Below are 17038 nucleotides of genomic sequence, written 5' to 3' on the forward strand. Positions count from 1 at the left end.
TAGAGAATATAGAATATATGTACTGAAGCCTGAATATTACTTTGATAACATTGATGTTCTTAGCAGATGCTTTCTTACCATAGCAACTTGGAGAGAGAAAGTAAAGAGCACAAATCCATCCATGTTACCATCGCAGGTAGATGAGAAGGTTTTAAGCTTTCAAACTGGTACATCAACTTGCATGCATCATATTAATCAGCTGCAAGGAAAGCAAAAAACAGCTCAGCAGGGGCCTGGTTTCAAAAAAGAAACATGAATTTTACAAGGTAAAAGAGTACCTCATGTTGCATTATATGAAACATCCTGCATCCAGTCCTCTGCTGTAAGTTAATGCTTTTCCAATAAAGAGCTGATGTTCCTGGCCTTTATCTGCAGATTCTGCTTTGACTCAAGTTCTTTGTGAATCTGCAAGGAAGAAACTCAAAGACCTTTTGCTCTTTTCCTCCCAGACAGCACAAGTCAATTCACACCAAACTGAATTGGCAGTTGCTCCACTGACCTGTTGCAGTTTACTTTGCAATTGACTTGCAGACTATTTTGTCATTGCCGTGTTACATTGGTTAACACTTAACTAGAACACATCCTGCACTATTCTAGAGCAACACATGAGCCCAAAAGTGTAGGTCATTTAACTGGCCTACTTGTACTTGCTTACCTCTACATAATAATCTTCAATTACCTTGCTTACTGTTTCTCATTTAGCAGTCCAATTACTTCAACTTGCCTTCATACAATTTCTTTTGCACATTTATACACGAAGACATTCATTACATTAACATAGTGACTCGTTTAGACCTCCTTCTTTGTTTTAGAAGTTCTTCTTGTTGCTAAGGAACTGAAACAACCTTATTACTGTTATACAAAACTAGAAGCTCATTGTCATCTCACTGTGATTGTTAATGTTCGAAGTACAAGTGAAATCCTTAGAGAAGAACTCATGATGGGTCAAGGTTTAACAAGCCTTCCTGTTATGACTGGAAAGAGGGGAAAATATCACAGACAATAAAAATGCAACAAGCACACAGCAGTGCAGGATGGTCACTGGAGGGCCTCTCAAGTCTAAATTAGCATATTAACAGTGGCACATGAACACAAGCATTTGCATTTGTTTTTATCATGCAACATTTTTGTTACTTTGACACCATCATTGAAATGTCTGTTCTGTTTGACATTCTGTTCTGTCTGTTTCTGTTCATGTTGGAGATTAGGTACAATTTAAATCAGAAAAGGGTTCATTATTGAGATTGCTGGGGAAGATGCTGGTATTATTCATTTCAACAAACAAACAAAATCATTTTCAAGAGAACACTTCATTTACGGATGGATGGATGGATGAAAGGCAGTCAGAAAGAAGGTACAGCGTTCTGCTCCTGATTGGAGCTTAATATAACTTTATTGCAAAAATACAAGTTTTATTTCTAGCACAGCATTTACATCAAATCTGAATCCATCTGTACTTAAGGTCAAAGACTGAATATCTGTACACACTTATATATACAGCCTTGCTTTTTTGCCATATCTGTTTGGATATTAATTAAAGAAGAAAAGGGTAAATCAATCACAGATCCATGTTCTGTTAGTAATCATCATGCCAGGGCAGTGTTGCACTGCATATTGGCCAAGCAAAAAAAAAGTGAGAATTCAACGCAGAGGCACTCCGATTCATCATTAGGTCCTGATTTACATGCAAAACTGTTCTAGAGAAATAAAAACAAGAGAGCATGTGATTGGTTGAGGTATTTGACATGCTCTACAATTTATGAAAAAAATAATGTTTGGCCCTGTTTCAAGATGAGCAGGTAATACTTTGATTTCCATGAAATGGCACATTGCACCATCAAACTTGGCTAATAGCTGAAACACTTTCAATGTGTAAGACTACAACTAAACATCTCAGGCCACAAGTTTCACCTCAACATCGTCCAAGAAATTAAATAAAACGAATATAAAAAGCATTTATTTTCCAGTGGGGGAAAAAGTGAAATTATCTTGTTTTGAGAACTGCAATTCTTGAATTTATCACTTTTATAATAAGCATTATTATAAGGCTGTTCATCTATAAAATGGACACTGGCACCCAGTTCCGTTGCCTTTCACAAGCCAAGGCACTGCAGACAGTTCTGTCCTTCTGTTTTCAATATCTCACGTCTTAAAACAACCATGAAATAGTTTTGCACTTAACAGTTAATGTAAGATATACTGTATAAATCAAAGTTAAACTGCTGCTACTACAAGATGTAAAAAAAGAAAGAAAAAAAAAGATCACAGGTGTTGGTGCTACTATCGGGCGGAACAATACTGTACACAAAAATATCGTCACAGATGCCAAAGAGGTTTTTGAAAGTTGACTGTTGGTACACGAGGAATCTGATGTACCTCTGATTACTTGCACAATGACGTTACACAGCCCTCTAAACGAAGTAGTTACACAACCATTGTTTTCCCATAAAAATTGGAGAAGTTACAACAGAGGAACGCTTCTAACTTAACACTTCTGAAGTGCACTAAACTTGAGTTAACATAGTTAAATTACAATCACAGAACTAAGGTTAGCTTGAAAAGCTAATTAAAAACTAAAGCGTATTTGTGCATATACGAAGCAGACACTGTATATCAGCAGGCAAAGTTTGTCAGTCTTGTCGTTTTGTGTGTTCGCGTCAGTTAAGTGCTCTGTTCTGCACAGCTTTATGCTGAGATTGTGGCCAATTAAAGTGAACTTAACTCTGGAAGTGAATTAGCAGTGGAAACATTTACTGTAAGTAACAGTGCAGGGAGTGACGTCCTTCTTCCAGCGTTTAAACGCGGCAGCTGCATTTAAAATATGGTTTCAAAAAATGACCACTCCTCACTCACATTCACGTCTGAGCCAAAGCAGCCATGAAAGTCATTATCTTTCACTTTAGCCAAAACAGCTAACAAGAACTTCCAGCTCGTTGCTGTGTAAAGAGCTTCACAGAATGGGCATGGGGCCTTATGCTTACTTTCAAGACAGAGAATGAGTGCGTTGAAGGATGCATCTCCAGTATGACTCAGCTGGTCATCCTGTAGTGGCTCCTTTGGGCTCTGCAGGTCTGGCAGCAGCTTCTAGTGGGCTCAGCAGGGCTCTGCTTGCACAGCCCGCAGAGATAGACAGGAGGACCACGGGGCATTCCACCACGTGGTTCTGTCCTGGGGAAGACATGAGTGTCCCTACCAGCCCTCCAGTCCCTCTCAGGGGGCACATCGAGGCGGAGGGGTTGGGCTGGTGGCTCTAGGTGCGGGTGATGATGGCTGGAGTGATGCGGGAATGGGGTGGTTGAAGCAGATTTTTGTTTCGGATGTCTGTAAAAACCATCCATCGTCCTACTAGATGCTGTAGTGCGGTGAGGGTGGGACAGTGTAGCGTAGGCTGCGTCTGGGTAGTTCCGGGGCCCCGGGCCCACTGAGGGTCCCGACCTCGCTTGGTGCACCGGGGGCCCGGATGAAATTGTCCTACGGAGGGCCCGTGGAAGGGTGCCGTAGTTCAGTGCAACGTTGTGGTAGTTTTCACAGGAGAACACTTCACCCCGGTCAAGCACAGCCAGAAACTTGTTGGTCTTTTGGCAATCTCCTGCAGAGAGCATCGAAGATAATTTGAGTAGTTGTTTAAAGCAATCATGCATTCAGGGTAGGTTAAACAGTCAAACTGAATGCAACTTGTAAGATGAATCATCAAGCTCTAATTTCATTATCCTGAACCTCAAGAGTGTTTTAGGTCCTTTGACCAGTTCCACAACAAATCTGATGGAACGCAAGATCACAGACAACAACAGAGACGGCACTCTCTTGCATCTGTGGCAGGGAGGCTGAACGAGCGGGTGGGGTGAGATGGTTACCTGTTTGTCCATGAGAAGGTCTCAGTGTCTGCTGGTGCAGGTGTGATGGAGGGGCGGGATGGTGGCGGTGGCTTGGGTGAAGGTATTGGGGCTGCGGTTCGTGAGGGAACACAGGAGGATTGTGGGAAGGAGGGGGCAAAACATGCAGGGAGGTGGTGGAGCGACGTGTGGGGGGTTGTACGTTCACATGCTTCGACATCCTGGAGACATGGGGGTCCTTTATGAAAGAAATAAAGAAATAGAAGAATGAAAGGAATGATTGAGGAGACAACGTGAAAATAAGACCCAGCCAGACAAGGACAGAAATGACAACAAGAAAAAACTAAAATAAAAAACAAAATAAAACAATTGATACTAAAAGAATAGGACAATGGACATATCAATTGTAGAAAATATACAAATTAAAACAATAACAGCAACCTGAGCTCTAAGTCAGTGGTTTTCAAACTGGAGTCCACGGACTACTGGTGGTCCATGAAGGATTCCAACAGGTCTGTGAGATGATTGGCTGATTTAAAAAATAAATAAATAAATAAAATAAAATGACTAAATAAATAATATTATAACTGACAAAAACAGCTTGCCAGCTGAAGTGGTATGTCACCTGTCAAAGTTTGAAAACCACTGCTCTATGTATTGCATTCACTATAGTCACACCAGGTGGCAGTATTTCTCTTTCGAAATGAGTTCACAAAAATGTAAGACTGCAATTCCTAAACCATGATGTGGCATTTCACATATCCTGAGAGAAAGTACTTGAAAGCAAATTTTGCAGCAAATTAAATGTTGCTAATGTATTTTGAGTGCATAATATGTGGTTTGAGTGTTTGACCAAGTGACTTTAAATTGTGAGACACCCACAAAGCTTCTGGATGGGGGTACGTCAGTCCGTCCTCCAATGACAGTTCCACTGAGACTCCGAGCAATTCGTCGTAGGTTCTCTGCACTGTATGATTCATCCTCACCCAGTGGTGCATCATAGGTAACAGCAGACACAGGCTGCTCACACACGACACACTGCATTAGCATTTCATTTCCTTATCCACATTAAGTAATGACAATTACTTCATGACACATCTTACACACACTTCAGTACTATAAATACTACTGAGAAAATGCCGGTGTGCCAACTCACCTTCTGAAGTGGTTTAGTGCTGTATGCTGGCGTCCTGTAGGCACTCCTCTCGATCTCTGCTGTGGGGGTTTTAGAACGGCCAAGTGTGGCAGAGAATCCAGAGTTGTGCTTACGAGAAGCAGCGGGGCCTAGAAAAACAGTACATTTATACAACCTGAAGAGTCTCTAGAAAGGACTTCTCATTAATTATATACAAAATATTTATTATCATATAAATAATAATAACAATAATATCAATATTTGTATTATTGATACTGTCAATTATTATTGTAAAAAAAATCAATTATTTGAATACATTTTTTAATGATAATAAATCATTTTTAATATTGTTATAGTTACTACTTTTGCAGGTGGCAGACCTTTTCAACGGTAAATGACGACAACAACAATTACAGGTTGTATTACAATTTTACAAAATGTACATTTAAAAAAAAAAAAAAAAAAAACCTAAGTGAGGTCTTGTTCGAAATTACCTGATCTGCTGGCAAGCTGAGGGCTGGGTCCCAATGGGGCTCGGGGCATGCTGGGAGCCTTCAAGCTGGCCTGATAAAGTGAGTCCAGCTCAGACAGCTCCTCACAGGGTGAGCCACGTCCCGACCGCGCACAATTCTGGGAATTGTAGTATCGATTGACATTCTCGGCCCACCTCTCCACGGGCATAGGGCCGGCTGGATGCTGCTCCAGTGCTGGTGATGAAAGGGTTGGAGGACAGGGGGATGAGGGGGAACGGAAGTCTGCTGGAGAGTACAGGGAGGAGTCCATCACGGTAGGACTGCGATCGGGACGTCCCAGACTGTGACAGGACCAATTGCGTGAGGGTGCCGGGAGTGATTTTTGACAGGCATCAGAAGCGGGGCTGTGGGGTGCGTGGGTTAGGCCATGGAGAGACTGAGGTCGAGGTGGGATTTGAAGTCCTTCCCCAGAGCTGGAGTGATCAGAGATGGAAGGTGTGTGACGGGCACTGAAATTAGTTGGACCAGAGGGCGTATTGAGCGGAACTGAGGACTGGAGAAGAGCCTCGCAGCCATTCACTGCAATAACAGGCACAGTGGCAGAACTGCGTTTTTTAGCAGTTTGTACAAGAGAGTTTTCGATGGTGACGGGGTTTCTGGGGCCCCACGTGTGTGAGCGTGGCACATTCTCATTCTCTGTAACAGCAAGAGGACTGGAGTTGTCCCCTGCGCTGCTCTGCTGCTGAGAAAGTGTGTCTGTATGGTAGGAGGAGACAGCAGGGCCGGGGGCTTCAGAAATAGGTTTATTTATAGACTGAGGTTTCATGTGGAGAGGTGACGGTGGTCCTAATGCATCTTCTGAAACTGCCTTCTCATCCTCTTCTTTAACATTAGTCAGAAGTATTTGGACCGGGACAGACTGTTCACTGAATGCAGAACAAAAAAATAACAATGAGTATCTGATAATAAACCGTGAACCGTGAGTCAGTATCTTGGATCAGTTCTTGATGATGTCATGCAGTATACAGACTTATTTCAGCCTCTCTAAAAGAGTGACATTACCTGGGCAGGGCGTTGCAATATGGTTTCTTACGCTAACCTGACTTTCAATCCTCCAAGTAACTTACAACAATAATGATCATTATTTTTTTTAAGGCAAAATGCATGTTTCCTCTTCTTGTGTGCGGGGCTCCTGGAGCACAGACACACACACACACACAACTGCAGCCAGCAGCAGGTACCTGAGGGGCTGTTTCTGATCCTTTTCTTCCTCCTGTTGCTTCTGCTGCATGCGCTGCTGCAGACCTCGTGCTCTCCTCATGCACTTTTGCATCCTGCCCTGAGCGTTAGCGCTGCTCTCATGCAAGGTATGCCTGAGTTTAGCTACAACGCAAACAAAACAAAACAAAACAAAAATAGGCAAAATAAAAATGAAACAGATGCAGAAAATAAAGAGCCGAGTCATGGGGCGCATGCAAACACATTACAGGGAACTGAAATGAAAAGGATCTTGATGTTTGACCGACTGGGTCACACAAATAGGGTTGATGGGGAACCTAATAAAATCCTTACACAAAATGTTAAATTCTCTCAAGCACAAAATGATTAAATTATAATGAAGTTGACTTAAATCAAAATGATTTGTAGTTAAGCCATCGAACTAAAAGAAAATCAAAATTACCCGAGCCTAATACCGTATCTCAGTCAAATTAATTATAAATATTTACAGAACAACAATACTTTCACCATGAGCTGCACTCTACCAAACCCTACAGAGGCTCTGGAAACTGAAGCAGGTAGGGGAGTGAGGTGTAGGTAACACACAGGGACCAGGCCATAGAAGGTGTGAGAGAGAGAGTGTGTGCAGTGTGTGTGTGTGTGTGTGTGCGCGCGCGCACATATATGAACACCCCATAAGTGACAAACCTCAGGGTATGACATACACAAGACAGACAGACAAAAATGATATTGGTAAGTAAAGCCTTTCACATTGATCACAGACAGAAAGACATAGACAGCATTTTTATTAACATTTATAAAAACTGATAGCTCTGGTTCTGGGGCTGGATTCATGAAAATATTAAAGAAGTTAGGAAGTTTCTTAAGATAAATTCTAAGAAGTTTGTAGGAAAAGACCTAAGTGCAATTCTTGATTTTTTTCTTTTTTTTCTTGGAAGACTCACTGATCAACTCAATGAAAAACACTTTGAAGGCCAAATGTTTTGTCTGCCTGCAGATTACCGTAACAATCATATTAAGCAGGCACACTATTTTCATTGAATCCAGCCCCCAGATTCTGCTTGTTTAATTCCAGTTATGATCAAATATATGCTTGAGGCTGTGCATCGTGTAGTGACTAGTAGTCAACCGATAAGGGTTTTTCAATAAAATGCCTAATATATAAATATAATAAGTATATTAATATGGTCAAATTTATTAAAAGTGTTTTTTCAATTATTTCAACTGAACCCGTTTTTTTGACGACAATGCTGTCGATTAGGTTTTGGAACTGGCTTTTGTTTATCAGCCAGCAGGACATAGTTATTGGCTGACGCAGATCTCAACATGGTCACACATCACCAGCATTGACTATAATCAAAACACAGCAGAGCGTATAGTGTACATCATTAGTATACGCAGTCTCTACATTGAAACCAGAGTATGTGAGCGGAGTGGAGTGGAAGCGGAGCGGTGTGAGTTTGAGTGCGGAGCGGATTTTAGAGCGCTCCAATACCGCTCCATCACGAGTACAATTCATGCCAACGGCCCATTATAGAACTGCATTTTTAGTAAGGTTTCACACCATCTCTGGTTGCTTTTAAATCCAGCTTAAAGACCCATTTTTACTCTCTCGCATTTGAGTAAATTTTAAATAATTTGGTGTTCTACGTTATGTATGTGCTGTTTGTATAAACTGAATGGTTTGATCCTTCATTTTATCTATTTTTTGCCTTTTGTCTACTACTTTTTCTTTTCTCTTTTTATTCTTCTATTTTATTTTTATTATACTGTAAAGCACTTTGGATCAACTACGGTTGTGTTAAACTTGTGCTATATAAATAAACCTTGACTTGACTTGACTTGACACGTTTAACACATTTAGCTAGCATGATACAGATACAGAAATCAGAATTTTTTTTGGAAGGTTATGATGACGACATGAGTGGCTGCGGGAGGTTATAGTTCTCAAGCCTACTGAATATGATCGGGCAACACGCACGATCTCATGAAAGTGCGTATCTTTAATTTTATTTCTCGTGCCATTTATACGGCAAAAATAGTTTTTGCGTGCAAATGATACGCACTAATCCCCTTGGGTAGGATTAGGGATGTGGAGTGCGTGCGTATTACACGCCATAAAGTGCATATCATATGTACGCGAAAACTGCATATCATATGCACGCAAAAACTATTTTTGCCGTATAAATGGTACGAGAAATAAAATTCGTGCTATAGATTTCAAAGCATACTTATAAATACTTTATTTGCAATTTCCTCTGGGAGAGAAGACGGAGCGGTGTTTCTGATATCAGTGAGCGAGGAGTGGAGCGGGGAGCGGTGAATGGTGAACCCGGAGCGGAGCTGGAGCGGAGTGATTATTAAAGGGGGGGTACAATGGTGTTTCATGTATTCAGAGTTGTTTACAGTGTTAAAGAGATGGATTCTCATGCTAAACATGGCCAAAGTTTAAAAAAAATATTTTGGACGAATAACGGAGAATTTCTGTGCCGAAAATCTTACTTCCGGGTTGGTACAAGTTTCGGCTGTTTTTTTTTCGATCGTGTATCTAATGACGTAGACGAGAGTGGAACTCCTTATATGAGCATTTCTCTCGGAAAAGCGCGCCCGCGCACACGTCGACCAGAGGAGAGCGAGACCACGCACATCAACGCGCTTCAACAGGAAATCATCAGCAGCGCTGCATAGGATTTGTTCAAGAATGTCTTTAAATACATTTGTTTAGCTGGCCACTGTAGGTGTCTGTTTGTTTATTGTAAAACCAAATCATGTCCTCATAAACCACGAGTAAACACACACAAATGTTGTAAGTTATAACTCGTGCATGACATGGTGTTCTAAAAACACTGCGCTCAAGTTCAAATCATTTCTACTTTTAAAAAACTCCCGCCTCAGTCGGCATCAAACTACACTTCCCACATGTACACCTTTAAAGAAAAAGAAAAATACGACGACATAAAGTGAAAATTAGTCATTTACAAAAACCGTTAAGCAAAATAAGTTATACAGTTCCAGTACACACCACATAGAGACGTCCTGCTGTAGTCGTTGCTGCTCGTCTTCAATTTCAGCCTCGGGATCTGATTCGGGATCAAAAATGTATGGCTGAATCTGATTGTTAGCCATGGTTTGTTTTGGGATGTCAGCTTCCAGACGCTCTCAACGCAAAAGCTTTGCGCGCTCGTGATTATTTAGCTCCGCCCACACGGCACGCCTCCACACACTCGTTTTTTTTCCGGAAAGACTCGGTACAGCCTATCTTTCTTTTATAAATATAAAAAAACGTAAGACTTTTTGGAGATATGAAGGGTGCAGTACTACTCTATAGGTACTCAAGATTAACATGAGATTGACTGAAACTGAGTGTTTCACCCCCCCTTTAAATGATTGGAGCGCGGAGGGAAAATTGTTCCCGCTCCACTCCGCTCACATACTCTGATTGAAACAGAGACAAACGCACTCAAACACAGAGATGTAGAGACACACAAGCTCGTGGCAGTAGTGATAGCAGCAGCAGGCTAAGGGCAGGATTACTTACACATTGCTTCGTTAACCACAGACAGAGCGGTGGCCACCTCTCCTGCCTGTTCCAACCTTAGAGATTGGTCTAACAGAGACTCTGCCTCCAACACACACCTTTCAAAGCCTTCCCCTTTCCCTGCAAGTGACAAACATCATAGCATAGCGCTTTTCAGCACGGAAACCAGCACACCCACATTTCACACACACATACACAAGCAGTCCCAAGCTCCAAATATTAAACCACAGCAGAAACCCAAGAAATGCATCCGAAGACTGAGCCACTCCCTTCGCCCTTTCGCGGCATGCTAACGCCGTACCTTGGTTCTGGAGCTCGTCCAGATCCATGAACTTGCTGGGTCTGGGATTGAAGCCCAGGGCCGCCTCTTTCTCCTTTTCCTTTCGCCTCTGTAATTCTTGCTCCTTGGCCCGGCGAGCTACTTCCTCCTGTAGCTCATCCAGTTCACTGCGACCCTCACCTGCTACACACAAACACAATCATTAGAATATTAAGGAAACATTCTGTGATGATGATCCATTGCTGCATTTACACTGTCAACCAATTCTGTTTTTCATTGACATCCAGAACACAGGCTTGACCTTGTTGCATGTATGTAAACAGCAAAAATATAACCCAAAAAACATGAGATTTTTTGGGCATCCAACTTTTCAATGCCATCTGACTTACATGCAGTGTTGTTATTGTGCAGTCGGAAAACGTTAACAACTGAAAATGGTTTTCTGTTACTGAAATAAAGCTGAAACAATATAAAACATAAACATCAGATCAAAAACGACTAAGTACTAAAATGACTAAAACTAAAATAAAAATTAAAGCGAAATAGAAAATAAAATTCTAAAATTGACAAAAGCACATAAACTTAACTTAAACTAAAATTAAAAAGTTAATTCATGACATTAATAAATAATAGTATATAAATAATACTAAGATAACAATGATTATATCTAACCACTTGTATCTGATTCTCTTAATTCTGAATCTTTCTTCAATGTTACACAGTTGAGACAGTTAGTTGCTGTCTTAATTTTACCCAATCAGACCAAAGGTACAGGCCAATCATTTGAAAAACATCACACCAATTATTGTGTGATTGATCATTGCAGTCACTTCAATTCTCTGGTACATAAGCTAATACCTACTATTAATGTTAACACAGTCCTAGGCAAATGTAAACAGGTAGAAAAAAATAATTTAAAAAATGCAGATGAGTGTCAAAATATTGCATCTAAGCATTAAGATCTGCAGTGTGAAATCAGCATAAGAGGCACAGTTTGAATATGCAAAAAAAAATAGGTGATCAAACATCTATTCTGGTCACATGGAGAAGCACAAACAGATATACTGTAGCAGCTGATATTTCTCCAGGGCAGACTCATGTTCCTCAGTTTACATAACAGATATACAGAGATAACATTTCACAGAAAGGAACAGGATGTATTTGGTCACTGATTCCACTACATTCTGCTCAATACTGCTTGCTTAGTATATTAAGTTAATTTTTATGTAAAAGCAAAGGCATGTGACACCTAGTTTAAACATCTGGAGAGAATGATTCATATCCTAAGGTAAAGAACGGGTGAATTCACCCACATGATGGCTGTGTGACGACTATAAACACACATGATCATACTGTACACACCTAAACTCATGTGACTGCTGCCCTTGAATGACGCTTTGACATCCTGCAGTAGGGCACTGCTGCTCTTGGATTTGGCGACAGGTACAGTTTTCCATGACGGGCTGACTTCAGGTGGAGGGTTTTTCTTTCCTCCCTCTCGTAAGCTGGAAAACAGAGAGAGAGAGTGAAATGAATAATGTGCTAACAAAGATCCTTATGAATTCTGATAAAGATTTTTGCATCATACCTGTGTATGCCATTACTGGTGCCCTCGCTAACAGGCATGTCTAGACTGACGGGGCTGTTACTGTTCCTCTCACTGCTCTCGTAGCCGCTCTCCATCCTCTGGATAAGCCGTGGGGGCTGCTCTGATCCTCGTCTCAGGAGTCCTGGCAGGTCGCGAAAGGTGGTCTGCTCCATGGATGCCGCCAAGTCCCCCTGAGGCCCTGTGTCTTCAGGCAACAGAGCTCCTAGCGGACTGTACCCGGCCTGCTTGCGCCGCTCCCTGCTAAAGATGCTATCAATGTTGAGGGCCTCACGACGAGGCTTCCAGGGCGGACGGTATCGCCCTCCAGAGGAGCTGGACTTGGACTCGCTGCTGGTGCTGTCGGCTTCCCAGTCTCGGGCCTTAGCGGTGGAGTCAGGTGGGCAAACTGAGCCCGAGGACGATGCAGAAAGAGGCCGGTTATGGATAATGTTGCTCATAGTCTCCTTAAAGTCTCTAAGTCGACTGGAGCTGGCTTTAGGTAGGGAACGGGGAACCTGCTGCTCTTTTAAAGTCTCGCCTGTAAGAGAGAAGGAGAGGACATTTAAAAAAAATAATGTAAAAAGAGGAAGAGGAAATGTTATTTTTACATAACCTAATATTGCTGTACACAGCCAGTAAAAGCAACAGTGATGACTAATGCAGCTCACATTGTCCAACATCCTACACTATCCTCTAATGATCTGTCAGAGAGCATCAATCCACTGACCAGTTACGGATTGTTAACCTGGGTTCCATTAAAGTAACACATATGGCGTTATTCCCCTGTCAAATGTCGAGAGCGCATTATTGTAGCGCGAAAGTACATTAATATAATGCGCGAGCGTGAATCTCAATGCTCGCGCGCGGAATATAATGTGCCGAGTGCGAATCTCTCTGCTCGCGCGCGGGAACTGGGCGTGCGCTCTCAGATACACGCTGCTCTTGTAAGAATTTTCTCTGGGCTCGCTCAGAGAATATGCCTGCACTTAAAACGTGTTCAGTGCAATCGCGAATCTCTCCTCTTCGCTTAAAGTAAGCGTGTATGTGCTTAGACTGTGTCCCGTGCGTTCGCGCATGCCTAATTATTCTTCTCTTCGATTTCTTTCTCTTTGCTCTTGGCATAAACGCTGTCAAAACGGCAACAACCAATCAGAAATTGCTATTCCATATGTTATGTAGGTTTTTTTCCCCCTTTTTTCTTTGGCCAGCCAGTGGCTGTTGTAAAAATGAGCTATATAAATTAAATAAACTTTAACTTGTGAATGTCATTGGTTGCTTTTGGTCATAATCCTTGTCCTTGTGTTCCCATTGTCTCTTGTCTAGCTTTGTTCCCTGTACCATTGTTGGTGATTCTATGTTTAGTCCAAGTTTATGTTCATGTCAATTTCATATTGTCACTTCAACCCAAATCGGTTTATTGAAATAAACTATAGGCCTACTTGGGTTCAATTCAACTCGACTTCAGTGGACTACATTACACATATTATAGACATGATTCTTTTTTTTTCTTTTTTTTTTTTCTTAATTTTAAAATCTGAAAGTTCTTGTTTTAGGTTATTCATATACGCCTATTATATAGGCTACCTTGTTATATAAAAAACATTAAGAAAGGTTTTAATAATTATTAAATTATTAATATTAATGTTTTTTTTTTATTGAATGAAATGTTTTTCATTATCTTAGAAAAACATTAAGAGAACGTTTATATAATGGGAGAATTGAACGTTTGAATAACGTTCTTATAACCAAGCAAGAACGTTAATACAACGTTTATATAAAGGGAGAATTGAACGTTCTAACGTTATTATAACCAGGAAATAACGTTAATACAACCAACGTTTATATAACGGGAGAATTGGACGTTCTTATAACCAAGAAATAACATTACAACGTCTAAAAAACTGGACGTTTTGAAATTCCCTAGAACATTCAGAAATAATGTTTTTATAACTTAATGGGAACGTTATGAAAACGTTCTTATAACCTAAAATTGTTAGCTGGGGAAGAGGAGAGATTCGCGATTGCACTGAACACGTTTTAAGTGCAGGCATATTCTCTGAGCGAGCCCACTCAGCCCAGAGAGAGAATAGGCTACGTGCACGTAGAAGTGTATCTGAGAGCGCGCGCCCAGTTCCCGCGCGCGAGCAGAGAGATTCGTGCTCGGCACAATATATTCCGCGCGTGCGCAGAGAGATTCGCACTCGGCACATAATATTCCGCGCGCGAGCAGAGAGATTCCCACTCGGCACATCATATTCCGCGCGCGAGCAGAGAGATTCGCACTCGGCACATCATGTTCCGCGCGCGAGCAGAGAGATTCACGCTCGCGCATTATATTAATGTACTTTCGCGCTACAATAATGCGCTCTCGACATTTGACAGGATAATAACTCCATAAACACAATGATCTGTTTTTTTGTATTGTGGTTTGGTGACAGCATTATATTAAATGCATACCTTCACTGTGGTAGCCAGCAGACAACACCTCATCTGTCTTAGAACAACGACTTCTTGAATCACCCCGGACCTCAAGTTTTCGTGGCCTGCTGGCACTTCTTTTCCGGTCCAAAACTACTCCCTTTCTGTCCAAGACACCGTCTTTTCTGAGAGTGTGGCGTTGCACTGGATCGGTGTCAGTCAAAGGACCTTCACAAAATGAGGGGAGGGGGAAAATGTGATTCTTCTGATACATTGTTTTGTAAAAAACCCACACTTTAGTCTTAAACATGCAGTGCGTATCTATCTGTCATCAAATCACAGCCTTTGCAATTTGATGACCGCACTAAGCCAGGTCGCGCATTATTTGTGCAGCCTTAAGCAGGACAAATTGACTACTGTATGGTTCAACACATTTAGTGTCAATATATCTAATAAGGTGTCTAAACTGTATTTCAGTGTGAACCAGGGATGGAAATTAGCACCCGCCACCAGCCAAATGCGGGTGATTTTGTGTTGTGGCGGGTAAACTCGCTTCACCTACCGGCCACCGTGGCGGGTAAATAAAAATAGCATACTGTTTCACCCGGACGGCGGACACTTTTAGAGGAGGCACACCTTCAAACAAAAATGTGGCGTTACATCGCAGGCGTAGAGGTCTGCAGAGAAAACATCATGGTGCGTTCACACCAAACGAGATTAGAGCGTCTGGCGCGAGTGATTTCATTGTTAAGTCAATGCAAAGACGCGTTACGCGCGTAAAAAGTTCCTACGGCGCGAATGAGGTGTAGAGCGCGCCGTGGTAGATGCGAATACGCCTCATTCGCGCGGCAAGTTCGAGCGTCTGACGCGTTCCGCGCGCATGATTTTATTGAGTGCTTTTGTGCATTCACGCGTTTGACGCGAATTCGCGTCTGCCGCCCGAGTTGAAAAATCTGAACTTTGGCGTCAATTCGCGCCGCGTTAACCAATCAGGAGCCTAGCTGCTGTCACGTGGTGAAGTATCTGGATGCTTCAATAAATTATTTTGTATTAAATGCCTGATGTGGTTCTAATGCACAACAAAGCAAATATTTTATCACATAAAACTTGATTTCAATATATGAGACATATTCATTTTGTATTGAATGCTATTTATTCCATTTCATATCTAGATTATATTAAATATTATTCTAATGTAAAGGCAACCAACATACTATAGCTCATAAATCCGTGTCTGGAGAGTGTTGTGTGAGAGAAAAAAAAAATCACAGGACAGGTTAATTACTTTTGGAGGCTGGCTCAATTTATCATCAAAACAAAAATAAATGACAGATTAGGTGGATGAGGCCGAGGGTGAGAGAAAGAGAAAATGTCAGTATTTCATTGAGACTTGAGATTAAATAAACTGCTTAAGTATTCTTGTAGTATTAATTTTCACATGCAGTTACACATTGTCGGTTAAAAACAAGAAAGTGGCTGGTAAAAACATTGAGTGGCTGGTAGATTTTGAAATCCACCAGCCACAGTGGCCGGTGGACAAAAAAGTTAATTTCCATCCCTGGTGTGAACGTATATACTGACGTACCTGTGGTTTCCAGGCTGCTGTGGGAGGCAGAGTCGTTGTCAGGGTTACAGATGACGGTTCCTTGGGAGTCAGAGGAGAAGTGGGAAGCCATAGACTCGTGGTGGGAGTGGGAGAGTGAATGCTTATAGCTGTAGCTGTCTGTGGAGGAGTCTGTCCGTGTATCGCTGGAAATTGATGGCTCACGGCCTGACAAAACAGAAGATTTCATTCTTATCACTAAAGCTACCAATCGGAGATGTTTACATTTTTAGCAAAAAAAGAGTGAGTGGCAACTGCCCGCATAAAACTTTAAGATATTGTGGGTGGTAGCCAGGGAAGGGAGGTGAAAGGGCATTGCTAGGTGGTTGCTACAGTATTCTGAATAGTTGTTTAGTAAGGTCAAAGGTAGGTATCTTTATTGATCCCACGTGGGAAATTTAAGTGCTTTAGCAGCAATACAAGAAGACCACCACAAATGTCGCCCATACATACACTACATGACTTTCAAAGTCATCTGATTGCTGTTCCTTTCACAGGAACCAATTCCACTCAAAACCTAATTCCCACTTCAGGACTTTGATCACACACAGGTCTAGATTTTTAACCTGTCAAATATCTCTTAAACTCAGATTTTAGGCTTTTGATGGAAAAATTGGTTAACGGTCACCTTACAACATATGGTGGAAAAACTGTAAATGGTTTAACACTGCATTTATGCAATTTTACTGTAAATACTGTTTGTATGTAATTTATGGGTTTTGAAAGTTAAAACTATAAATTACGGTGTAATTTATAGTGAAAAACAGTTTAAAAAAACGACATTGCCAGAAGTGCCCCTCATTACACCACATATTTTATTTAAATAGTTTTGCTTCCTTTATATTAAGGTTATCAGTAATGTATACTAGGATGGTCTGTGCTACATTTTGTTATTTAGTGAATGTTTATTGCATTACTTTTAGTATCTTGT

General features: G+C 41.4%; 1 protein-coding gene across 6 annotated transcripts in view; it reads right to left on the minus strand.

The window, feature by feature from the left end:
• Positions 1-1357: 1357 nt before the first annotated feature.
• The window catches only part of usp54a (ubiquitin specific peptidase 54a), a 69280-nt gene continuing 53599 nt past the window's right edge, over positions 1358-17038 (minus strand). Inside the window, exons 11-23 of one of the 6 annotated variants that reach the window (XM_056256265.1) lie at positions 16090-16275; positions 14544-14732; positions 12087-12624; positions 11861-12003; positions 10520-10681; positions 10219-10338; positions 6683-6824; positions 5463-6367; positions 4990-5117; positions 4716-4853; positions 3855-4071; positions 3140-3589; positions 1358-2808 (exon numbers count right to left, since the gene is read on the minus strand). In XM_056256265.1, coding sequence (XP_056112240.1) covers positions 2735-2808; positions 3140-3589; positions 3855-4071; positions 4716-4853; positions 4990-5117; positions 5463-6367; positions 6683-6824; positions 10219-10338; positions 10520-10681; positions 11861-12003; positions 12087-12624; positions 14544-14732; positions 16090-16275 — 3392 coding nt within the window. In that variant the 3' untranslated portion in view covers positions 1358-2734. Of the gene's footprint in view, positions 2809-2849; positions 3590-3854; positions 4072-4715; positions 4854-4989; positions 5118-5462; positions 6368-6682; positions 6825-10218; positions 10339-10519; positions 10682-11860; positions 12004-12086; positions 12625-14543; positions 14733-16089; positions 16276-17038 lie in introns of those variants that run through there. The other 5 variants (XM_056256264.1, XM_056256262.1, XM_056256266.1 and 2 more) reach the window with 5 other exon arrangements.

This window comes from Rhinichthys klamathensis, unplaced genomic scaffold (assembly GCF_029890125.1).
Source record: "Rhinichthys klamathensis goyatoka isolate OS25496 unplaced genomic scaffold, OSU_Roscu_1.1 h1tg000126l_1, whole genome shotgun sequence".
NCBI lineage: Eukaryota > Metazoa > Chordata > Actinopteri > Cypriniformes > Leuciscidae > Rhinichthys > Rhinichthys klamathensis.